The sequence below is a fragment of the Sus scrofa genome, chromosome 15 (assembly GCF_054392235.1).
Source record: "Sus scrofa isolate SSC_HxYL_T2T_F1_AM1 chromosome 15, Sscrofa_HxYL_maternal_Yorkshire_Landrace_v2.0, whole genome shotgun sequence".
NCBI lineage: Eukaryota > Metazoa > Chordata > Mammalia > Artiodactyla > Suidae > Sus > Sus scrofa.
This window is the reverse complement of record NC_139397.1, coordinates 23,579,965-23,606,706: the sequence shown is the minus strand read 5'-3', so window position 1 is coordinate 23,606,706 and position 26,742 is coordinate 23,579,965. Positions and strand designations below refer to the sequence as shown.

The window sequence follows — 26,742 nt, the reverse complement described above, 5'->3', positions numbered from 1 at the left end:
TCATGAAGGCAAAGTCATGATCGGAAGCACCACCCATAAGCTAGTAATGGGAAATGTTCTCTGTTATAATGTAGTCAGAATGCCATCTTAAACTATTTGAAGTAAAAATAAATTATATTTCAAGTGACTGACCTCAGGAGAGAGTATGAGGTTCTATATTGAAACTCCTCAATAAGCGTCTTTTTTCCTATTATAAAGTAGTCTGTGAATTATATTTGGAGACTTTGGATGATTTATTTTAGTGATAACTTTAAAAAGCCCACCTTGGATTCACTGAATTATAAAGGACAACATCTTCTACATGTCTTGCTGTTCAAGACTTTATCTTGTATAACATATTAAACTACAGAACCACTTAGTGTAAGTCAGTTCTCTTGCTCTATATTCACTTTGCATGTGCAATTCTCTCTGCTTACAAGGTCCTCATCTAGAGCGGCAATAGCCTGCATTGCAGCTTTATGCTAACTGGAAAAAGGAACCCCCTCTGGGTAAAGGCAACGCCAGATTAGGACACAAAGCTTGGTAAGTATACTGAGGTCTGGATGTCACTCCTCCATCTGGTTCTTCTGCCCAGTTCGCCTGAAGGCTCTGCAACAGCCCTAGTCTCTCCTGGTTTCTAAGCATTAGTAACTGCCCACTGTAGGCAGTGAATATATGTATATAGAAATAAAATTATCATCATTCCTAGAATGTATTAAGCAGTGATTTTGAGTGGGGAGTTGATATATTTCTCTTCTAGCAACATCCCTTAGAGCTTTTTTTTTTGCTTATAAGTACACAGGATTTCAGAGAGATTATGTATCATGGCCAATGTTACACAGATGATAAGTGATGAATCTTGGATTGAAATCAAAATGGACTGACTTCAAAACTTAATCTCTTAACCTCAACTCAAATGTTGGTTCTATAAATAACTGGGAGCAGTTCAAGTATAGGCTCCTTGGTCTTTGCTGTACTTTTCTCTCCTTGCATTAGAGTGGTAGGAAGCAAAAGATGATCCTGGGGCAAATAATTCTAAGAGTCTTTAGAGAGAGAGTGTTTGTCCATGGATAAAGTTTTATCTTTGTTCACTGGATTATTTATAACATACTTGATTCTGAAAAGGATTTAAGAATGGCATCCTCCATTTATATCACATCCTCCATTTATACCACACCACATTAAAACAAGCAACCAAACAACCAACCAACAGAAATCCATCTGTTACAATAGGTTTTCTTGAATGAATATTCTTTACATAGATTGAATGCCATTCTTAAACGTTTTCATTATATAGGATTATGTGACACAATACAACTATATTTGACACATTACAACCATTATTGCTACTACTGGTTCTAATAAACCTCCATTAGTTGAGTGTCTTTATGAACAAGACATTTAGGTATTTTCTAAAAACCTCAAAAGTTTATGGCAAGTATAACTAACCCCATTTCATAGGTAAGGAAACAGAGACCTGAAGAGATAAAGGAACTGATAAAGGTACTACAACTAACAAGTGCAAAGTCTTCTTTTGCAATGTTACATGGTGTTGCCCCAAAGCACTACAGCAAAGCAGAAGCCATAGAGAACTACACATCGGTCCCCTTTCTGTCTCACTGAGTATATGCAGTAGTAACTCTATTTTGTAAACAAATATCTAACATGATAGGCGTTAAGTATACAGATACCTAATATCACTTAGGAAGTATCCTATCCAGCTATGTTCAATTTGAATCCCATCTAGCCTGTAGAGCTAATACCTAGTTTATAGAAAACATTGGTGATATAGCACCAAGATAAATAAAATAATGAGGAAATAAGGTAAATTCAGAATACAGGATATTCTGCAATTGGCACAATCATTTTAAAAGGTCATAAAAAATTTGGAAGGCTACTGATCAATATAAGAGAATTAAAAGGCATAACATCCCAAACTAAAGCCTGATCTATAATTAACTTGTAAATTTAAAGGAAAAAAGAAGATTAATAAAACTATAAAAGGCACTTAGAGGAAAACTAAATAAGTGAAAAATGAGCCAGCAACATCAGAGAATAGGGAGGAAGGCACACGTACCCACATGTTCATTGCAGCTCTATTCAGAATAGCCAAGGCATGGAAACAACTCAAATGTCCATCGACAGATGACTGGATTAGGAAGGTGTGGTATATATATACAATGGGATACTACTTGGCCATAAAAAAGAACAAAATAATGCCATTTGCAGCAGCATGGATGGAACTAGAGACTCTCATCCTGAGTGAAATAAGTCAGAAAGACAAAGACAAATACCATATGACATCGCCTATATCTGGAATTTAATATAAGGCACAAATGAACCTTTCCACAGGGAAAAAAAAAATCATGGACTTGGAGAATAGACTTGTGGTTGCCAAGGGGGAAGTAGAGGGGGTGGGGTGGTTGGGGAGCTTGGGGTTAATGGATGCAAACTATTGCCTTTGGAATGGATTAGCAATGAGATCCTGCTGTGTAGCACCTGGAACTGTCTAGTCACTTATGATGAAGCATGAGAATGTGAGAAAATAGGATGTGTACATGCATGTGTAACCAAGTCACCATGCTGTACAGTTAAAAAAAAAAACTGTATTGGGGAAATAACTATTAAAAATAATAATATCAAAGAATAGGGAGGAAAAATAAAACAGAAGATCATCTTCACTGGAGGAACTGGTGAAGACATCACAGAAGAAGAGGCATTTGTTCAATCTATTGCATTACATTGTTCCGTGATTTTCTCACCTATATTGACTTCCCCATCTCTAACCTTAAAGAACAGAATTTTTGAATACATATTGCTTAGGTAACAACCACCAATTGTTTCTTATATGTAAGTCTCTGCTCCCCATGATTCCATCTTCTACTCTTCTAATGGGCTTTGCAGTGCCCAGTACAAGACTCCATGGTGGGCAGTCAAGTAGATTGAAGCAACAGATATTTTTGTACATGCAGAATCCACAAATCCTCCTTCCAGCCGTAAGTGCATTAACACGAGGCAACATGTGCTGAAATAAAACTTCAGTGTAAATTAAAGGATTAAAGGCTTCTTAGAAGTTAGTTGTCACCCCATGCTCTTATTCCAAAATTTAATCAAACTAGATGCTGATAAAAATAAGTTTGTTATTAGCCAGCAGGGGGAAGAAAGGTCCCTTCAGTGGTTACAGAATTCAGCCTCAACACATCTTGGTGAGGTGGGAGTCTTTATGCATTATTCTCCTCATTTTACCAGGCAGGAAGTAGATACAGAAAGAGGCTAAGTGACTTGCCCAAGGACAAAGAGTGAGTCAGATGCAGAGCTGGGAATTGAGCCCACTTCTCCCGGTTCCCAGTGTACAGCTTTTCTCAGCAAGCCATAATGCCTTTCAGATGGATCATTTCCTAAAATGTATTAAGTTGTTAAAGATTCAATATGGGTGTTGCATGGCTTTCCAACTAGCTATTTCTCTCCACCTTACCAGAGCTATTATCAGAAGTTAAACTGATGTGCAAATTGGTAAAATCATATCTATATTTTTCAGATAACATGCCATCAAAACTGGAGAAAAACACCTAGGATGAATCAGTCATTGGAGAGTGAGTTTGTGTTTGCATCTTTTAGCAGGTTGGGGAGGATACCACAGTGAGAAAAAAATAAATTGCAGCTTCAATGTTAGGAGAAATTGGAAATGATAATGAAGAACAAAACCTCACTGACCACCAAAAAGAGTCAAAAACTAAACTCTGAACGCCCTGCCCCAAAAAACCCATAGCAACATGTTGTTCATGGCAGGCAATAAAAAAGCAAGAAAATAAAAATATTGTGTACATTGAAAAAGTAGATATTTTAGGCCCTTCAAGAAGATTGCAGGCACTTGTGTTTATTCAAAACTAAGATTGTTTCATTAGCTGGGATTTTACTTATTGGTTCATTGGGAATTTGGGTCCATGAGCAGGAACTACCCTTTTTAATGCCAAGCAGTGAAGACTCTTATTGTACTAACTAAAGCAGAAATAGTAAGTAGGCTAGAGGCTAATGCTCCTATAAGTCTTCTGACTTTGATCATTAGAAACTTCACCAACTTGTCCCTGGGCCCTTTATCAAAGAACCCAGACTCACCTACAGAATCTCCTTCAACTGGTAGTCTGGAAAACTACCAGTCAGTCAAGATTCATCCAAAAGATCAAATCCACTCACTATTTCTGGCATTCACTTTTCAGTTCAATCCCCATCCAAAAGGTAAGACACAGAATCACTATAAGGCCCAGAGCTTAACCTGATAGAACTGATCAAACCCTCTGCAGTTATGACTTGCTTATGCTTCCACCACATTTCTTACCTGAATTGGACTATAAATTCCAAGAGGGCAGAGATATATTAAAAAAAAAATCCTTTATACAGTTTTCCTGAGAAAATATCAATAAATATGAACTGATTTTATAAAATGTATCTATATTTTTCTTTAGAAACTTTGGGAAGAGTGAAATTTTGAATTCCTTAAAAAGCATCATCATGTAATTCTAATTCAGAATTTTATTCAGCAGATAATCAATCATGGCAGTTAATACTTTATTAAAATTAAACTAACAAGCAAAATGATTTCTTCTGGAACATTAAAATATATTAATTGAGCAATTGTTCTTTAATTGTTTATCACCCTAAGGATAATCTTGTGTCACTTAAGAGGGTGCATCCAGTTACACTTTTTGCAGTTTAGTATCCTATGAAATTCTTTAGAGAACTGGTTGATTTCAGAGCAGAAACAGGGAAAATATAAAGTGAACATGTGCTCATGTCAAAAGAGCAGAGTAGGTGATCTGAGACAGTGCCCAGTAACCATAGATAGAATATTTTGAGCAAGAAAATGAACAATGATTATTATATAAATAATAAAAACTTATCTCTACTGATATAAATAATAAGAAAGAAGGATTATTTTCTTATAGAAGAATTCCAAGTAATACACTTAAAAAGAATGAGGAAGACAAGCCCCACCCAAGTGACGATGAAGAACATCAACAATAATTAGATATATTGAAATGTACCTCTCCATATGGTACACTAAGGAGGGTATATTTCTTGTGTGATATTCTTGACAAAAATGCATAACTATCAGAAAATATCAGACAAACCCAAATTGTGGGATGTTCTATAAAATAACCGACCAGATTCTTCAAACAATCCTAAATCATGAAAGTAATCTAAAGCCAGATTGTCACAGATTGAAGGTCTAAGGAGATATGACAATTTAGTGTAATGTTGAATCCTAAACTGGCTGCTGGGACAGAAGAGGCTACTTAGTAGACAATCTGGTAAAACCCAGGTAAAGTCGATGGTTTAGTTAATAACATTTATTGTACCAATGTTGACTTCCTGTTTTGATCATTATATTTCAGTTACACAATGTATTAACATCAGGGAAAGCTGAGAGAAAGATATATGAGAACTCTCTGTATTTGTTGTATATATTTTCTTTAAGCCTAAAATTATTTCAAAATAAAAAATTTAGAAAAACACTTTAAAAAATAGTTCCAATAATGAGTTTTGATATAGTAATTCCTATGAGAACACAGGTACAAAATCTAAAGACACTGTGTAGGAATAGAGCACACAGTTGGCTGTTGTTAGGTCATAGTCTTCCTGAGGAAACAGAAGATGAAACACAAACCTAAATGTGATCCCATTGGTGCCTCAGCATGAGAATCGGTCTAGTCATCAGGATCATCCCTCTGCTGTCTTTACTGCACTATAGTTTTCCTCCATTTTGATCTTCTTCTTTTCTCCCACATTTCTATCATGATCCATGCGTGGCATGGCAATGTTCTTTTTACCATGTGGCTGTTAACTGTTTAGGTATGATATTTTCTATAAGGCCTCTGGGGTGCTGAGACAGACAGAAATCATCCTCATAGCATTTCCTCACCATTATTAAGAGAGCTGTGTTTCTCAGATAACTTTCAAAGGCATGATCCTGCATAGGTCACAACTGGGTTCGATGTCACTAACCCTCTAAAGAATCATTAAGAGTTTTCTCTGCATCCGCTCCACCCCCCCAGATTCTAACTTTATGTCTCACATAAGAGAGGAAGTTGTGGAGGCAGAAATGCAAGATACTGTTGAAACTTACCTTTTGTATCCTTTTTCCCATAGCCATGGGCTGCAACAATAACATACTACAAATTTCAAGACATTACACTCAGCTCTCTAGGGACACCTTTTTTCTCTAAAGCACTGAGTAAAACATCTTTTCATTGTGACCCAACCTTCTGTTGATGTCTGCAACTCAGGGTCTCTGCAGTAGATCACAGCTGTCAGCCTTGCTCTTAAATCCATCAGCTGGTGGTTTTGACCCCCCCCAAAATTATTTCTTTTTTTTTTTAATTTTAATGGACAATATTTAAATCATAAGGAATTATGCATGAAAATCAAAATTTATGGCCTCTCTTGAATTACCTAAAAGTCTGGCAACCCTCAGCCCACATTCACAGGAGCCCACCATCCGCTCCAGTTGAATGTCAGCTATCCATTGGCCAACATGGGTGTTCTCTAATTTCCATGTCACCAGGGCACCTCTGACCAGCCTGAGTGCCCTATATATTGATGTTTGCAAAACTTGCCCTATATCTTGCCCTTTAATTCATAAAGGTTAGTCAAATATGTCTGAGTGTTATTACTTAACATAATGAGCAAAGAGATCTAAGCAGTCTTTTCTCTGAGTCTAGAGATCTCAGGGGCCATAGTCTACCTGCATGCCTCTGTGAAACTGCAGAGGAAATACTGCCTACCATCTTCACTTGCTTACAGAATGGGGGCTGGAGAGAAGGGCAGGATTGCTTTTCAGGCTCCTTTATATGATTTTCTGCTTTTGTAGGAAATGCTGTTATTCTTATTGTATATAGAGCTCAACTCTCACTTACACAGTGGCTCTCAAGCAGGAGTTGGAGATGTGGCGATAGAGCCATTACTGCTATATTTGACACGGACGAGTTTTACTAATCCTCTTTGGCATTCATCGCTAAATCTTGCTGAACTCAAGTAGCTTCAATCTCTGAAAGTTTATTTTTGACTTAAGTGATTTTCTTGCTATTGCTAGATTTTTCAGGTGTCTCACCAGCTTAACTGTTATCTGAATAAGCTTTGTTTATTTTCCTTGGCTCTTTATAGCAGGTTTAAGGCTGTTCCAAGGGGTCACAACATTTCCTGCCCAAAAGCCTTTTATTCTGAGCATGCAATCAATAATTTTTTTTTTTTGCTTTACCTAAAATATAAATAACCCCCTTATACTCATTTTGAAACTCTTCCCAAAGTACTTTCCTTATGAAAGGAAAAAAAAAGGCCTTCAGCAGACCTCCATGTGATGTGAACAGAGTTCTAGTCAGGGAGCATAAATCATGCCTCGTATTCACAAATATACAAGTAACCCTTCCCCTTCCTGCTGTTTTCAATTACTCTGATTAATTCATTTCCAAACTTCTGGCATTCCTCTGCTAAAGTACACAGCAAACAAATTTACAGTGATTCCCAAATTACATATTAATGCAAAATCTTTCAGCCTTAAATTTCATTTGGTTTACTCTAAAATTTAATAAAAGTTTGTTTTTTTTTTTCAATATTTAACTTACTCCTATGCATAATGTTGATTTTTGTACAGATATTTTGGAGCCAAATTATTAAAGGGGTTTTTTGATGACATGAATTAAAAATGGACTGAACTTAAAGTCACACACAAATTAGTTTTCTGCACATGCATCTAGCAAATGTCTAATAAACCTGAAGGTAAGCTCTTTACACAACAAATATATTGACTGAGGTCTTTGCCTTTAATATTTTGTTTAAGCATTTCAGAAACTGTAAATGCCTAAGCTCTGGACTTTTTTTTATTTTAGCCTAATATCTGTTTAGTTACATCTCCCCTTCTAAATTTTAAAGGCATACCATATTTGAAAACTAGAAAAAGAGGTTATGTTTTTAAACATTAGTTGTAACGGTCATGTAGCATTTCCAAGTTTATTTCTTAGGATGAGGTGAAGTATTTCCTCTATAATGCTGCTGTTTGCTATAAAAAGTAAATAGTGTCTAAAAGGGTTGGTTATTCCAAGTTGCTTTTTTTGGCACTAGATGACCTGTACAACTTAAAAAGAAACTCAGTGAGAACATTTGAGGGCCAAGCTTATACTTTGGAATGCAGATTTGCATATTACCTTTTAAAACTAAAGATTGACTTTTTCTCTAGATACCATGAAAGAGGACCAAAAGAAAAAAAAGAAAAAAAAAAAAGAGCAATGAAAAAAAAAAAAAATCAATGAAACCAAATCCCAAAACAATCTTTGTGTAACTTAGGCCCTAAAGTAGCCCATTCAGTTAATATTAACAGTATTTCCTTCAAACACTATACCCCTATCTTCTTTCCCATAGACCCTCAGGGCTCTGAAAGTTTCCTTTTCCACCAGTTTCATAAAACCTCTTTCCTTGCTTTCTCCTCCTCTTGCTCTCTCTTTCCTTTTTAGGTCCAAAGAGAACTCAATAAACACAAATGGGTTTGTTTTGTAGCCACAAGCAACCTTTTCCTGAAAATCCAAAGTTGTACAATTGCTAAACTAGTGTTTTTATTGCTTGTTCTGGTTTATGATGTTTAGTTGTTTCTGCCTCCAGTCTATAACATACACTGAGATGGGAACATAGTAGGAACTACATTTATTCAACGAATGTGTGTGGATAAATGCAGAAGAATAATCCAAGGGCCCTGATTGACCAAGAGGAATAACCCCTAGGTCATAAACTCTTACCCAGTAGGTTCCCCACCACTTGCCACCACCCCTCCCCTTTCCACAGTTTTCTTGAAATTCCCAGGAAAGGTAATCAGTATACCAATAACGGCTCTCTTACAATTTCATCCCATTAATCAAATATTCATCAGTGGGAATGTGACTGTCAGCACAAATTCTTCTCATTGTGTCAAGGATTTGGGTACAATGAAAGAGGAGTTCTTCCTTGAAAACATTAAGAATTTCCTCAAGAAAAAAAATTTTCATATGAGTTTTCACATTAGCTAATGCCCTTTCCTTCTACTGTTAAACTAGTTTAAATTGGTAGAAATAATAGAAAAATAACTGCTGCCATATTTACCAATGTTTAGAACGTTATTAAGTATATTATTTTAATTTAACTCCCAAGGAATACTCTAATCAGACTTTCTTATTCTATTCTGCAGACATGATGTGGGTAAATATGAATAATAGCAAAGATGGTATTAATAGTTCTAAAATAAAGAGAAAGCATAATAAAAAGGCAAACAATATTGCAGGTTTCACATGTGACCATTGCACGCCTTATATCATGAAACTTCATACAACTTATATCATGAAACTTCATACAAATCAATGATATGATGCAAAACAAGATGTGTTCATTTTGAAATAACCTAGAATGTTCATGTTTACCTCCAAAGATTATAATCTGAGGCTTTATTTCATGCCTTATCCCTCCAATATATTCAGTGGTGCTGTTTTCATTGATACAGAAAATCTTCTTAAAGATGTGAGTCACTCCTCTACCTCATCTTCATCTACAATGTTGCCCTCTTGTTTAGCCACCAACATCTCTCTCATGGACAATTACAATCACCCTTTAATTATATTCACTGTGTTTATTACCCTTTCCCATTCAGTAGCAAACATGATCTCGTAAATAATTAAGTCGTGTCATGTCACCTTTGATTAAATATCAATTGCAGCCTATTATAATGAGAACAAAACCCAGACACCTCACTCTGATCTGCATGGACCTATCTGACCTACTCATCAACACCCCTTTCTCCACTCCCCCTCTCTTCCAAACACATAAAGCACACTTCAGACACACAGACATTTTTCCTTTCTCTAAAATGCCAAAATCATTACCTCCTCTCAAGGGTTTGCATGGAAAGTTTCTCCCTCAGAACCACTCAGAGCTTGTTCCCTCACATCACTTTTATCTCAGCAAATATGCCATCCTTTACAAAAAGGCCTTTGAGTACACCTACTGATTCCCAGAGCACTTATCTTGATTGCTTTATGTTATTTTTCTTTCTTCTTTAGCACAAAATATCATGTATTTATTTATGTGTCTGTTTGCTTATTGTCTGTCTTCTCCTGCACTGAAATGTACACTGAAAGGTACCCTAAAATGTAGGATCTGAGAGACCACAGACAAGTAATATTGTCTCACTTGCTCATTTGCATCTTTCCTAACACTTAGAACAAGGCCTAGCACACCTTTATTCAAATTTGTTGAATGAGTGGATAAATAAATGAATGACCACCAACCACTTGGGCTGCTTCAGGGATCATACGATTTCAGGAGGAAAGAAAATGAGAAAAAAATTAAAGTGTTCAGAAAATGTAAGGGATTTATGTTGCTATTAGTAATTTACATTGAGTTAATGGTATAATTAATGAAAAAAATGGTATTTGTGTGATACATACAAATGTGTGATATGTTCTCAGGTACATTGTCTTCCTTGTACTTGTGGAAGGTGTAAGAGACATAGCTAGGTCTCTCTTTTCAGAGGTCCTGAAATACAGTGGTGTTTTCACAGGTACTCAGATTAAAACATATTAAGATACAAACCCTTATGTCCTTCATAACCTTGTGATCTCCCAGCAATCAGAGCAGCAAGAGAATGGAATAATGCTCTAAAATTTTAGTTCTTATACTATCTGTATTAATTCAAAATACTTGACAATATCATCAGCAAGTGAAAGTCAAAGTAAACATCCTAGCAAGAGAAATAACTATATCCAAAAATGGGCAGTTCTAAATTCTACCCATTTTTAATGTTGGTCAATGTTGGATAAAGTCACTATCTTTCCCCCAAGTTAGATTTATATGTCACTAGTATTACAGGCCATCCACATTGTGCTGGTGAACTGCTATCCTTTTTGTTAGAATGGTGGCAATACTAGGACTCAGCAAAAGCACCTGAATTCTGAGTTGGTAATTCTATCTATAAATCTCAGTTATATTTTAATGAGAATCTCATCAATACAGACACCCAGTAGGTGTGATCTATAAACTTTCACCTGATGAGGCAAAAAATCTCACCCATAAACTGGCATCGCTATCACTGTACTTTCAGAGCTTAATTATGAAAAATAAAATGCCTTAAAAATTAAGAGTTGGGAGTTCCTGCCGTGGCTCAGTGGTTAATGAATCCGACTAGGAACCATGAGGTTGCAGTTCGATCCCTGACCTTGATCAGTGGGTTAAGGATCCAGCGTTGCCTGAGCTGTGGTGTAGGCCGGCGGCTCAGATCCCTCATTGCTGTGGCTGTGGTGTAGGCCCCTAGCCTGGGAACCTCCATATGCCGCAGGAGCGGCTCCAGAAAAGGCAAAAAGACAAAAAAAAAAAAAAATTAAGAGTTGAATAAAGTAGAATATTTTAATAAAGCATGTTCACATCAAAAAATATACTATTAAAAGTTTTAGAAAATGCACATAATGTCTTAGATAATCTAAAAAACAAATCTTTTCTAAATCTTGAGAATTTATATTTTAGCGAAAGTTCGAGGTTCCTAAACTGCCTCCGTAACCTGATCTTTGTGGACTGAAGCTTTCAAAAAGTTCTGTCAGTGGTCTCTTTCTTAGCATCTTTGACTTTCCTCTCCTTATATATCCTAATTTCTAAAGAAAATAGATCATTCTAAACACCATTCTGTTTTCAGCCTTATACCTACAGTTTTTTCTTTTTCATAAATATCTTAAAATACCCCAGGAACACTCAAAACAAGCAACCAGAACCAAGTTTTACTTCTCTTCTTCTCCCCCCCTCCCCATTTTTAGTTCTCATCTCTCATTTTAAGAAGGGCTAAAATGAACAAATTGTCATTAAAGAAAATCTTAGTGGTAGAAAAATTCTTAAGGAATTATGTATTCGTATTTCTAAAGTTAAGCTGTCTTGGCAGTCTTGAATGATGTAAATGCGACATGGAAAAGTTAGGAAGGAATGTCCTATTGATTGTAAGAATAAAACAAGAGACGGTCTGTGGTACCTTGATCTCACCTAAAGAAGAAACGTATTCTTTCGACTAAAATGAGGTCGTGTTTCAACAATACCTGTCTTTGGTCTGAAGGCTAAGCCAGCCAGGACAATGAGGTGCATGCAACTCAGGAAGAGATGTCTGACTGTTAATAAGAATGCATTGTGAGATAAAAATGTAACGCCAGTATCTTAGCAAGGCAACACACTCTATCTTCTTCAAGAAGTTTTTTTTTTCTTTTTTCTCTTAAAAAGTTAGAAGAATCGCATATGAAAAGGTAACTTTCTCGACAAGTCTTATATAAAGGACATAGTCATAATAGTCTCGTGTAGATGGAAACCTTCCTATATATGTGTGATTATGTTCAAGCTTATTTCTGAGAAAATAAGATTAAACAGATGGCACCACAGTAAGAATATATCCATTGAAATTACTTTTCACTGTTTCCGAGGAAAAGATACTTTTGATAAGTGTTATATATTTACAACTACTTTGGAATATTTGAGAAATCCCAAACGTAGATAATACGTCATTATTCAACAAGTATCACTGGCAGAGTTACTGAGCAATATTAAGTAACACCATCTTTACCAACTCAAGCATTAGCCTTTTGCTTTGATGATACTTAGAAGAATATGACCTAGTGGGAAATCAGCAACAAATGAGTGGGCCCATTTATTTAATCAAGCCATTGCATTTTTTAACCATAATTGGACATCTAATTGCAGTCTGAAACCAAGTTGATGTGACTGCATAAGAAAGGTATTATAGTCATATTTAAAAGCACACTAAATGCTGTTGTCCATTTTATCACTGCAATGACTTATACTGTGTACTCTGTATTGAGAGAGTCTTGATTTTGACTTTGAAATACATTTTAATTTTTAAAAATATTTTACAAAAAATGAGAAAAATAATTCAGCTGATAAGGTCAATAAGGAAAAATAATAAATTGCAACTCACTTTCGATAAAGTAACATTTGTCGGAACAAGAATAAATTCAGAGCATGTATTTATTTATATTCTAATGGTGTTTTAAATTCTAAAGCTATCCTATGATAAAAATATACAAGTATTACCAAACATATTTCATTTGCCTGTTATGATAGGCACAATGGCAAAGGTTCATTCAATTTACTCAACAGAGTGTAGATAGGTGGTATGACACATCAGCCTTTCAGGGACCTATGTTGTTTTTTCCATAAAATTCAATGTTAGGCTTTTTATACAAGATCAGTTTTTATTACTGTTTTACCAGATCTGAGTGGCTACTATTTAATAGTTTGATTCCTATTTAGTTCCTAGTCAGTTTCATCAATTAGTTTAGTCAGGAAGCTCAGTCAAAATAATTGGGTTTGTATAGAGATAGCCTAAATCAATAGGATGAAAGAGGGAAAGAAATTATATTTCGGTATCACTGAATTCAGAACAGAGCAATAAATAATACATACTTTCTAACTTGGCCTTGTAGTTATGCCAGGGGGGAAAAGGGAGGCCACCAAATCATTTATGAGGAAAAAATATAGATCTAAAATGTGAAGGTAGCTTATAGTAGAAAAACTTCTAATAGAAAAAAGCATATAAATTTTGAAGGTCTAAGCTTACTCGTTCTGTGTTGCAAAATATTCTGAAGCCTTCATTCCCTTTTCTACAGTATAGAGGGTTCAGATGTTGTTGGAGAGATTAACATTTTGTTCAAATGAGACAGCACAGAATAGGGAGAACAGTGACTAAATATTATTGCAAGCACAACACTCTTCAAAAGCAAATGAGCTTAAATATACTCATTGGCACAGATGTGAATTAGTATGAAAAGTAACTTTAAGAATATTTAGAGATATTTTCAAGTTTTTGTACTTAAAGTTTAAATACAACTTTTTTTCTCCAATATCTCCTTCCAAAATAAAACATCTTCAGAATGCCCCCCCCCACAAGGCCTATAGACTGTTATATTTGTTATTGCCATGCTGCAATTTTATTCTTATGCTTCTTAGTCAATGGGTTATTTTACAGTAAACTTTGGAGCATGACACACCATATGAAGAGGTAAAGCAAATCCACAGAAGAAAGAGGATAAAAGCATCACTCTACGCTTCCGTTTGGTTAGTTAGGATTATTTTGCCCTCCCTTCCCCACTCTCCTCACGCCCCCCCAAAAATTATTTGCACTCTATGCATCAAGATAGTTTTTGGTCATTATTTTTAGATTAATTATCAAGATACAGATTTCTTCAGAGAATATAAGGAAAGTTTTTTGAAGTAACTAGAGTAAATATGACTGTTTCCTAATAGAAAGTTGGTCCAGTATATATTCTGGCTAACTCATTATAAAAGTAGTCAACCTTTGCTTTACTTTTCTTTAGGATTTCAGCTACTAAAAACATTGTTTTAAGTTACAAACATTGGGTGCATCATAATTACAGACACTTAAGAGACAAATACATTTTGACATTTATTTCCTCCACTGTCAGATTCTATTATGTGTTAAAAGGAAATCCATTCATTACAATACTGCATGTTAGGAGTTGAAAAATAACTCAAAGCTTTTTCACTTCATAATTTTGTTTTTCAAGGAGCAATAATCACAAAACTATACATACATTGCCTGGAATTTTTTAAAATAAAAGTTTTGTTAAAATATCCATCTACAATTTTCAGGCTAGAATGGGGTTCTTATAGATTTCTACGCATCGAGGCAGCCATTTTTAAAGATGACATCTTTAAAGAAGATATATCTATGTAATAGGTGGGTTCCACTTACTGCTAAATTAGTTTAACTAATGACATCATGTTGGGACAATCATGTTTTACTTTTAGTATTAATTCTACTTTCTTTGACTATATCCATGTAGAATGAAGACAGGTGTTTTCTTTGTACAAGAATTGTTTTGACAGACAGATTCAAAAGATAGAGAACTATATCAATACATCTGCTTGGTACCTTTTAACAGCACAGAATTCCTACAAGTAGGAGGGAACTGAAGACAGGGGAAGGTACATTTCATATAAGAAGTAAAAAATTAAAAGCATGATCATGGAAAAAAAAACAAAAACAAAAAACAAAAAACATCGGATCCTTGTTAAATAGAGAATGGAGGGAAGATATAGGGATCCTTCATCATTGCAATCCTTATAAAAGACCAAGTCATGTTCAGTCCAGATAACTGTAAATGGAGCCTAGCTTTATGATACACTCTAGGCTCTGAAACTACATTGACAAAGCAAGTAGCAAGAAACTAAAGTCCTGTATCCAATACACTTGCAAACTAAAAATCTCTGCATGACTACCATGAATGATAAGTAGCATTTACAAAGTATCATCTTATCCTTAAGAATATATATTTTTTTTTTTTTTTTTTTTTTTTTTTTGTCTTTTGTCTTTTTTGTTGTTGTTGTTGCTATTTCTTGGGCCGCTCCCGCGGCATATGGAGGTTCCCAGGCTAGGGGTTGAATCGGAGCTGTAGCCACCGGCCTACGCCAGAGTCACAGCAACGCGGGATCCGAGCCGCGTCTGCAACCTACACCACAGCTCACGGCAACGCCGGATCGTTAACCCACTGAGCAAGGGCAGGGATCGAACCCGCAACCTCATGGTTCCTAGTCGGATTCGTTAACCACTGCGCCACGACGGGAACTCCAGAATATATTAATTATAGCACTCATCCACTACCCTTTCTAGGAAGATTTCTTTCACATTTAGTTTTAATAAACCACTTCCATTTAACAATTCTAGCATAGTTACCATTTATGTTTTCTGCAATATTCCCATGTACTCTCTATTCTTCAGATTTAATTATACCCACCCTCACACTGATGGAAGTTTCTTAATTTGTATACAGTAAACATTTTCATAAGATATTTCTTATGATATCAGGGGAAAGATGTATCTTTAGAAATTAGTTTTTTCACTAAAGATACTTTAATCTCTTCTTTCAGCAACACTAATTTGGTTTCAGCCTCTTCCTAAAAGTATCATTTGGCATTCTCTCCACTCTCTTTACCTCCCTTATTCTATTTTCTGGAATTCATATTCTTTCTTCCTGTTTCAACACACCCAATTTTTTCTTTATTTTTTTCCATTGTCTCCTTTCATTCTTACCATTTTCAATTTGAGCCTGAGGAAAAAAAAAACAAAAAGAAAGAGAAAGAGAAAAACTCAAAGAATGTAGAAGCTTCTTCAAAATAAAACTTTTAATGATATTTGTGGACTATAAAGAGAAAGACACGGCTTTTAGTTCATTCTTTAGTAGAGGAAGATTAAAATTTTGACATACACGTGATTGCCAATTTTAGATGATTTTACAGACATATTTAAATGATTGTAACAGTGTGAACTTAAATTATTTGGAAATATGTTTCCACATTGTATCAGACTTAAGAATGTAAAGGAAACTAGCTTTAGTTTTCTCAATCCCTTTCTTTTCAGAAAATTTGAAAATTTTTAAATATACTTCCTTTTAAGTCTTAATCCTTATCAAGCAATCCTTTGATGTTATATGACATTGTTACATGACACATTGGTTGATTCTAAGTGAACATGATTTATCTTCCATGGTTTTCTGAAGAGTTACAAAGATGTCTCCTTTTTTCAGATATGATCAAGTCTAATAAGAACTGACATGTACATTAGCTTAATTCTGTATCAAAATCAATGCAAAATCAGAAAATAAAAATATTTAATATGGAATTAAAGGACATGTGGATGTGCATAGATTTAACACAAGCATACAAGTAAGTTCAAGTATTTTTCTGTTAAAAATATGAGTTTATACTCAAAAGGAAGAGAAACATAGGTAGAGGGTGATATAACCTTTTGTATCTTGTTTAAGAAGCTACCCGTTACCCAAAACTTATTTGGAGAATGTGAAAGCATTTTCTCTTTTTCTGACATGAAGCTAGGTCTTGCACTACAAAACACACCTGTGTAATTCACATGCCTCTTCTATTCTTCAAGGACAATTGACACAAGCCAGTGCAGAAAGCTACATCTCATTAACCTCCTTGAGTTTTTATTCCCACATCTTCTGTTTCAGCATTTCAGTAAGGGAAGTTTGTCATAATGCAGGAGCACTTTCTTTTTTAACTTTCAACAAGATTGCTCAATTTTTTCCAAATGGGATCCACCCTTTTCACTTTTGATAAGTAGCTATGGCATTTTTAGTTCTTTTATAACAGTTTTGAAAGTTGTGTTAAATACGCGTAATAGTGGTAAAGTATTGGTCTATAACTATTTTTACTTGTGCTATCTAATATAGTACTTCTTATGCTGACATAGTAATACAATAGGACACTATTTTAGTTGTAGGAAAAAGTAATAATCCTTTTCCATGTACCGTGTTTATATCTTAGATATCCCTCCCTACTGAAATCAAATTTACACCAAATTCTAATCCTTTTAATTATTTAATTTCCTATCTCAGAAGAAAGTTAGGGGCCCATATATTAAAAATTCTCTTCAGGTATTCATTCCAGTCATTGTAGCAATCGCCCTATTCCTCATGAACACATACAAAAGCACTGAGGACCTAGCTCTGGATAAGGTCAAATTTCTGGAGAATGGAGACTTGCTCAGAAAGAACCCAATAGCAGTAATCTGCAGTGCCATTCTATTTTGCTAGCACACTAGCACTAGGACTGAAAAGCTTCATTCTGTTCATTTGCTCTGGTCCAAACTTCAAACATTCTTCCTAAGAAAGGTTGAGAGCTGATTGTTCCAGATCAAGGGCATCATTATTTCAAGTTAGAGCTATGTGCTTCCATTTTTATCAGTTTAGTTTTCAACTATTCCACACCAACTTCAAGGCAAGTTAAGGCAAGTTCAGAAGCCAAATGGTTAGGTGGCAATGATGTGTTTAAAAGATTATCACTCAGTAAATGTCAGACTTTCTAAAGGAACTCATATTAGTCTCACTACTGGTAAAGGAAATGACATGTGTGGGTATGTTATAAAAGCTATAATCTGGTTGCCCACAGCAGGTTGGATAGAAACACTACAATTCATTTCCCTGTTCTTTCCTATAATGAAGCAATAATTTTTATTCAATTCATAATTCGCTTGACATAAACACAGCCACTAAATCTCTCAATGTAACATTTTGCCTATTTAGTTGGCATTGAAATCTGGGTACCTTTGAGATCTGGGTACCTTTTCTGCCTTTCTTACTTCTCTTTTTCTAATGAGCCCCCCCCAAAAAAACCCAAAATATATCATCAATATGAACACATGATTTTTAAAAAGGACTAGAACTATGATAGCTACGATTTTATTATAAGCAGTTAACCATTCCAATGACATCGGCCCAAATATTCATCTACTGTGTTTTGTTTCGTTTTTCAGCAGTCCAGCTGTTGTCAGAGATTATCAAACTTGCACAGGGATCCTTAGGTGTTTACAAGATCCAAGTTTATCATAATGCCCACCTCCTCTCTCCTCTCTGCTCTGCTCCCCAAACCCACTCCCGTTTAAACTTCTACCATTCATCAGCTATTTGTAGAAACAGCAAGGGCAAAGCGCCAATAGTGGGTTAGCGACTCCAGGCACTATGAGCTATGTCACAGACCTTTGGAATATATATATATATATAAAAAAAAAAAAAAGTCAAGTTCAAGCGGGTGCTTGCACCCAGAAGCGCCCAGAAAGCCTTAGCCTTTCAGCTGATGTCCTGAATCTCGCTGGAGTCTGTCCCAGAAAGGAGCTACAGAAATAAAAGGGGGCTGGAGTCGGGGCTTTCCCTTCTTTACAGACCCTGGGTGTAGCAGGTAAGGAAGTTAACCCAGGAGATAAGTTGAGGGAAGCACACACGTCAGGCAGAAAATCCAGAGCCCGCAAAAGCTCAAAGCCAAGAGAGTCAGCGCGGAGGGGAGTCTTAGGAAAGAGAATTCTAAAACCCAACATCTGCAGCATTTGGGATGCGCGGGCAGAAGCGCGCAGTCAAGTCCAAACGCTCCCGGAGGGGGGACAAAATCAGGACCCTTAGAGAGCCAACGGAAAAGGCTGTGGGGAAGCCGAGGACTCGAGTACCTGGTTCAGAAACCCACTACCCCCCCCTCCCCCCCCGCCAATCCCCAACACGAGGCCAGCGCACAGGGGCCCGCGGTCCCGGGAGCGGGGCCGCAAGGACTTAAGTTTCACACTCACTTATCCGCAAGCATCGCCCAGCTGGAAAACCGAGGAAGACAGGAGACAAGGGAGGGGTTGGGGGTGTTCTCCTTACCTCGGTCGGCTCCCGCGGTCAGCACCTTGGTGACAGGCAATAATCCCGAGAGAGTGAGTAAGGCGAGGAGAAACTCGGACATCGTGGTCACCCCGGGAGGAAGCCTGCGCCGGAGACTGCTCGGCTGCACCCTCGGCCCGGTGGCGGCGGCGGCGGCGGCTCCGAGCCCGGAACCGACCAGCGTCATTTACAAATGTCACTGGAAATTCTTCAGCTCAATGAGCCCAGCCAGTTCGCCTTCTCCTGCCTGGAGCAGGATGTGGAAGGTGTACGGATGCGCGCGTGTGGGAGAGAGAGTGCGTGTGAGCGCGAGCGAGCCGCTCGTGTGTCTTGACTTTTCAATGCAGGGTACGTCTGATCTTACATCACGCAAAGAGGGGCAGTGAGAGATGCCAGCTGAGGGGAATTCACTGATTAATCACCGAATCCTCCCCACACCCCTCTGTCGTCCACATAAATCACATCTATTACTTAGTAAGAGGCATTTAACACAACAACAACAACAAAAAAATACCACTGCAAACTGAGAGCACCACAAATCACAATTATTTCAGTCTCCTTGAAGGGAAAGTAACTCCAAGCTGGTTCTTGAGGGATTTAGGTCTTTAGAGAAGGGGGGAGACTTTTGAATTGGGTTGAGGCAGTCAGGCGCCTAGGAAGCTCCACATTTAGCAGCCGTTCTGGAGTTATCAGTCACAGCGCTGAGATAGATGCTTTTCTAAGCAAAGCAGCTTTGATTCCTTTGCTCCCTGGAAGCCTCCTTGGCTGGAAGGGAAAGACTAGCCAAGTAACTGGGCTTCTCTTAGGGAAATGGTTCCCTCCTCTCGCCACACAAATGCAATACTTTCTAAATTGCACTTTTAACTTTCATGCTGAGTAACACCTGGTGACAAAGGTGCAAAATTTAGTAACTCAGCAGAAACAAATAACGCCAAAAGTCATCAGTCATTGCATAAGAAGGGAAGGTGGATGGAAAGAGTTCTCTAAGTGGGGACCTTTAAAGCAAAAAATTGGCAGTTTGTTTTACAGTGAATTTCTCTCCTTAAAAGGACACCTTGAACCATTTTGAACATGTTGTGAGAATTTTTCATTGTTTAATTTCTTTTCTTTCTGACATAGTACAGTGGTACTTTAAGAACTTTCCCAAACCACCAGAGGCATTAAAAGGAATCAGTGGAATTAAAAAATAATAATAACACTTAAGTTTTTAAATATATTCATGCGGATACCTAAAATTTTAGTCACTCAAATGTGGCAAGGACTCAAAACTCAGAAATCTTAATAGTTGAAGATCTACTTTTTCCCTTTATGACATCAGTAATTCTTGCCTAACAATGAAGTTTGAAAAACGTTTTCTACTTAATGTTTTAAAATCTGAGAGGCGTGTAAAGGAAAACTATAAGGAAAGCACAAAACTAGCAACAGGATGACTGAGAAGGGAAGGGAAGATGCTTTAAATACTTTTTTAAGTTTACCAGTTGAAATTTATTTTAGATGAATGCCAGTTCTATGAGCTAGCTGCTCACAAGAGTAAAATTATCCAGAAACATCTTCAGATGCTCCTTAGAAACCATTAAAATTAGACTGAATCAAAGAATATAGGTGACTCTAAAGGACATTGCCACAAATCTGTTAATTCACCTTTTCATACTTTGTATTATAAAATATGTTCTTTATGCCAACTTTGCTATATTTTATATACTAAAGCTTATTTTACCTTGTAAATTGAATCATTTAGTGTCTAAAAGGTGACTCCTTCCATATTCGAAAGTTTGTGTTTTTTTTTTTCCTTTAAAGGTGTTACACATAGAATTTCACCTAGTCATTTTTATTGTTTCATATAGGAAAAAGAGAGTTTTCCTATTTAACTTCATACAAAAATTCACAAACTTTGGGATAAACATCAGCGTTCAAAGAAAATGTGGAGAGAGGGAGAAGTGCAAATTTTGAATGATGCTCAAAGTAATAAACATTTTTTTCTCAAGGGTCCACAGACCTCTGCATTCTCTGAAATGCTTATTCTTTCACTGGAACAAAGTAGGTGTCTTTCTGACATAAACCATTCAGTCAACTAGGAGGTCAGCTAGGAAATCCATATCCACTTAAGACTTGGCTATAAAATGAGGAGAGTTCACAAACCATCATAAGGACATTAGGATTCTCCCTCTTCTGTACTAGTACTACCAGTTACCCCCTATTTCAAAAATTGCAATGGTAAGCAAGGTAGCCAGGAACAATACAACCAACCAAAGACTTACCATGTACCCAAGTGGTATGGTTGAAAATCAGTGACTCATTCACTTCTGCAGTATATACAGCAGCCCTGGATTCCACTGACAGCTCTTTAATGGGAAAAGTTATGAAAGATAACCGGAGAAGTAAATACCCAATAGATTTGTGTTCTAATGTGTATTCTCAATTTGCTACCTTTAAATATGTAGTGCCTCCTAATAATACATGCATTAAGTAGGCAGAATAAAAACCAGATTACCTCTTTTAGATAATCTGGTTGACTTTTTAACTGCCTTGAATAGAAGAAAATCATAGAAGGATTATCCACATATTACAACCAGAATAATAAATAAAAAAAAAAATTCCCCTTAGGTAATCAACAATCAGATCACCATGTGTAAATGATATGACTCAAAATGGTGGTATAAAATAGAGGTAGCAATTGTGAAAGTTTACAATTGCTAGCATATCAATGAAAGATAACATATTTAATATCTCTGAATGGTTCTCAATTTTATCTTTAAAATAAAATTTGGTACTTATTTTAGGAATGCAAAAAGATTTTATTAACAAAGACCTAAATAGTGTAAAGCACTACACAGCACTTTGGTGGATGAATGGATATTTAAGTATGTGTCAGTGATCAAGTGGACACAATATATACATTTAAATACATATAAAGAAGATTTTTAAGACAAAAATTATAATAAGGACATTGTTTCATACCACAAAGCTATATTAATATATGAGAGTAAATATTAATAAGTACGTATTTGCTCCGAAACTGAAATAAAGCCAGCGTCAAAATGAAATTGAATAAAATTGTCCCATATACAAATCTCTTGGTATGATGGTTCTTCTTTCAGTTGAAAATTATATTTAAAATGACCAATTCATCAAAAGAGATATATTTTATGAGCATCAATGTAGTTGTTAAAGGTATAGGCCAAATTTGAGTTTTAAAAATAAATAATTTACTTCTAGATTTTAATGATTATCCAGGAAAAATGAATTATAAATTAAAGGGAAAGCATAAGTATAATTTCCTATGAAATACTTTTATTATCCATCATATATACTTTAGTGATAAGGAAATTAATAAAGTATATTATTAGCAAAGAGTACCTAGAGTTACTGTTCAAATTCTATTTGTTCCTATGGCCCACTATAATTTCTTCGTTCTAATCAGAGTTATTAACACTGACAAGTTAAATAAATTAATTCATCAAACTATACAATGTTATGAAATCTCTCATTGAGATAAATTAAACAAAGTAGAACCAATCATTCTTACTTTCTGGTATAAAACAACACACGAATATTAATTATCAGTCAGTGATAATCTTATACTTTTCAATTAGAGCCACGCTTTGGTGTACATGTGATCAAATATCAGATTTCACGTCTGCTGACTTAGTTATTTTCTTTGTGCTATTGGGGGTTTTGCCATAAACAGTAACAATTCATGCGCTACACACCTGAAAGCCATGTTAAAAGGAGAACGTGTCTCCTAACAAACCAAAAATGACAGTCTGTCTCTTGGAAGTGATGTGTATTAAGAAGAGTTGGCCTGATAGTCAGGTTGCTAGGGATTTCTGTAGCTATCATTCCAAGGGCTGCTAGGGCTCTTACCCTGCCTTTCCACACAGAAAAGTTGCCAGGCAGCAAGCAGACACAGGATGAGAAGGAAAAGGAAGGGGGTGGTGGTGGGGAGATTGAGAATTGTTAAACATTATCAGTGGTTTAGAAAGAAACAGTGCTAGACTGGACAAAGCTGCTAAAAAGGAAAAAAATAAAACCTTAGATTAATTTTATTTCACCAATTGCAGCATTTCAATGTATGTTTGTAGCTGCTTTCCTTCAAAAGTGAGCTCTTGGTTAGCATGTAGTTTGAACTAGGACATGGGGATTTAGCTGAGATAAATATGAGTTTGATGCAACTTTAATTCCCACCATTTGTGAACTACTAGGAGGTATGTACACCTGCAAAGAAAATGAAGGGTAATTTAATTATCTAAATAAATCTGGAAAGTAAAACTATTTCCAGGCAAATTAAGTTTTTCTCTTTATAAATGTCTCAACTTCTCTCCATTGTTGTGAAATATAAATGCTTCAAGATATATATACTACAGTGAAAAGCACAAATGATAGCCTATTATAACTTTCAAAGGATAAATAATAAAAGGCCAAAAGCAATTTTATTGTTCTACATCGTCTCTGACTCTTGTTTGATAAAGTTTTGACAGTAGGAAGGAAAAGATTCTTTACTGATTTAGACAACCTCTGACACCATAGGTAGGTAGGTACAACTGACACCATAATAATAATATAGACTCAAAAGATAAATTCTATTTTGCTCTGTCCTTTTGGTCATCATCTTTTTCTCCTTAATTTTAGTTAGAAACACTTAGGTTGTTGGAACTGGAAGGAACATGCGAATCATCTCTTCCAATTTACTACATTTTTCACGTAAAAAAAAAAAAAAAAACTTAAAGGAAAGGTGACTACTATGATACCACATATTTTATTAATGTCAGAAATAGCCCTTGAATAAAGTGTGATGATACTTTCCTATATCATATAGGGAGCATCACTGATAATTCTTTCAGATTTCTTTTTTACTAGCTCTGAGGAATGATAGATAGCCCAGGAGGTCCGAATTCATTAGCTCACTTAATAGTTATAACTATGTAACAGCCACTGCATTCAGCAAGGTGCAAGAATAGCTATGAAGAAAATACACATGGTTCTTGCACTAGTAGAGTTACAATCTAAATCAGATGTCTTTTCTTTGCTAATGGGCTCCAGATGACTGTTCCCATGCTCCTTGTACTGGTGTTGCTAGAATAGTTCCTGCTTCAACTATATCCTACTCACAGGACAAATCTTCCTGTGGACTAGCCCTTCTCCAGCTGGTGATTTCTCTAATCTTTAGATCCGAACATCCCCACTGTAATAGCTTATCAAAGAGGTGGTGAGAGGCCTGCATCTCTGCTAGATTCCTTATTACCCACAAGCCTCCCTGAAGTCAATTCCCTCTATAACTGGTAATCTCCTCCTCCCTCTGAGGGCCAAGACTGCCAGCCTGTCCCACCCATTCTATCTGCTACACACGATGGGGTGCCACTCCAGGACCTTCTTCAGACATGTAAGATTCTTCATCCATTAAACCGTTCATATCTCTGTCACTGATGAACTCTTTCTTCAGTCTTGAAGCTGGGCAAGTATAGACCTTGTAGGCCTGCAAGGTGCAGCCCAAGAGCTGTCTTTCTAGGATCTTGTAGGATGCTCTTATGAACCATAGGTATGACACAAAAATGTCCACTGCTGAGAGCACCCAATAAAAACAGAGCTGCATCTTTCTTGGAAAATATCTTTACAGATAAACCTTTATAGAGAAATACGAGCCTTTTATTAGAATTAGACTCTGAATAAGAAATCACAAAATATGTATTCAAATATCTTGAGCGTTGGTACCGACATTTATTCAATCATTACCATAGTGTTCCCCTTTAATCTGGAACTTGGGAAAAAATTCAGAAATGTTTAGAATTCAGAACATCCAGAAATGTTGTCAGTGTAACATACAGATCAACCAGTCTGTGGATTCTGCTGTGTTGTGAATTCACACAAAATCAGAAGACAAAAAGAGAATTTGAAGAGTTCCTGTTGTGGCGCAGTGGAAACCAATCCAACTAGAAACCACGAGGTAGTGGGTTTAATCTCTGGCATTGCTCAGTGAGTTAAGGATCTGGTGTTGCTGTGAGCTGTGGTGTAGGTCGCAGATGTGGCTCAGATCTGGCGTTGCTGTGGCTGTGGCATAGGCTGGCAGCTGTAGCTCTGATTTGATCCCTAGCATGGGAATCTCAATATGCTATGGAGTGTGCCCCCCCGCAAAAAAAAGGCAAAAAATTAAAAGAGAGAGAGAGAACTTGGAAAAGTCTGGTTCAACATCTATTCATTTATTTATTTTTATTATAGCTATTGTTTAGGAGCACTTTCAAGTGTTTTATTCACTGTATATTTAGGAATTTCCTACTTTAAATCCAAATGATTTTTTTCCTGTTTAATTTTTATATAGTCTTCAACATCTCACAAATTCTCCCCTGACCCCATATGATATTTTATGATAGGTACCTAGAGACTATTTATCTTATTGCTGAATAATGGCTTTTCACTTCTTTCCTTAACTTGTTTAATCTTTCCTACCTATGCTGTCCCCTGCTCCTTCTGCCATGAAATGCATGCCTGTATCTGAAGCAAATAGGATGATACGATGACAAAGATAGAAGTTAGATAGATACAGTTAACTGAGATATAGCCAATTGAGAGAGAGACAGAGACAGAGAGAGAGAGAGAGAGAGAGGGAAGGAGAGAGATGAGAGGATAGGATACCAGAATTATATTAAATGCACTTTATACACTTTAATAAAATGAGTTACTGTTAAAATGTAAGCAGTACTTTGGCCCTACAGTATCTTTGGCCAAGTCTAGTTTTTTTTTGTTTTTTTTTTTTTGGTTTGCTTTTCACTCTAGGAAGGGAGATTATTTTATTTGTCTTGTTGGGTTTTATAGGAAGAGTAATTATCTGCTTTTTTTTTTTCCTATTCCTAAATTAAAAAAAAAAAAGGTAAAGAGAAGCAAAAAATAGAAGAAGGAAAAAGAGAAAAACAAACTTTTCTTCAAAATGTGCCTTACTTTATTCCCACTGGGAACGGCACTTCAGAGGCTGTCAACAGCTCCATTTGGGCACAGTGACTGTCACAGAGTAAGTAGTAAATAGGTGTGTGGTAAGTGGAATACATTTAGTGTTGAGTTTTTACATTTTTTTAAAGTCTGCTTTAAAGTTACAGAACTAACTTCTTCTAAACATTAAGTAGAAAAATTCATTTCTCTCACATAGGAAATGTCTCTTGCCCTCTAAAAGTGTTTTTCTGTTATGAAAATTATACTTTTTAATCACAATAAAAACTCAAATGCAAAAAGAAGCTGTCTAGTCCAGAACAGAATGCCCTAATTTTGTGTCAAGCTTCTCTCTCTGGGAAGAAAAATAGTGACATTTGGACCTAGATATATTTATCAAGATTTGTGAAAATGTGTGATTTTATGCATGAATACTGGCAAAGTTAAATTATAGCTGAAAGACCATTAAATGCTTTTATGACTTTCCATTGCTACATTCTGCATTGTAAATAGATTTTTACCAAGGGTATCATTCACAGCATTCTGCAAACCCTACTATATAACAACAACAAAAAAGAGTGTTAAGACAACGTTATTCACAAGCACACAACAGAAAAATTAG

General features: G+C 36.1%; 1 protein-coding gene across 5 annotated transcripts in view; it reads right to left on the bottom strand.

Annotated features, from left to right (window-relative positions):
- The window catches only part of LRP1B (LDL receptor related protein 1B), a 1,884,722-nt gene extending 1,865,185 nt beyond the window's left edge, over positions 1-19,537 (bottom strand). For all 5 annotated transcript variants that reach the window (XM_084998912.1, XM_084998914.1, XM_021076285.2 and 2 more), the window contains exon 1: positions 19,206-19,537. In XM_084998912.1, coding sequence (XP_084855038.1) covers positions 19,206-19,392 — 187 coding nt within the window. In that variant the 5' untranslated portion in view covers positions 19,393-19,537. The remainder of the gene's footprint in view (positions 1-19,205) is intronic.
- Between the last annotated feature and the right edge of the window lie 7,205 nt (positions 19,538-26,742).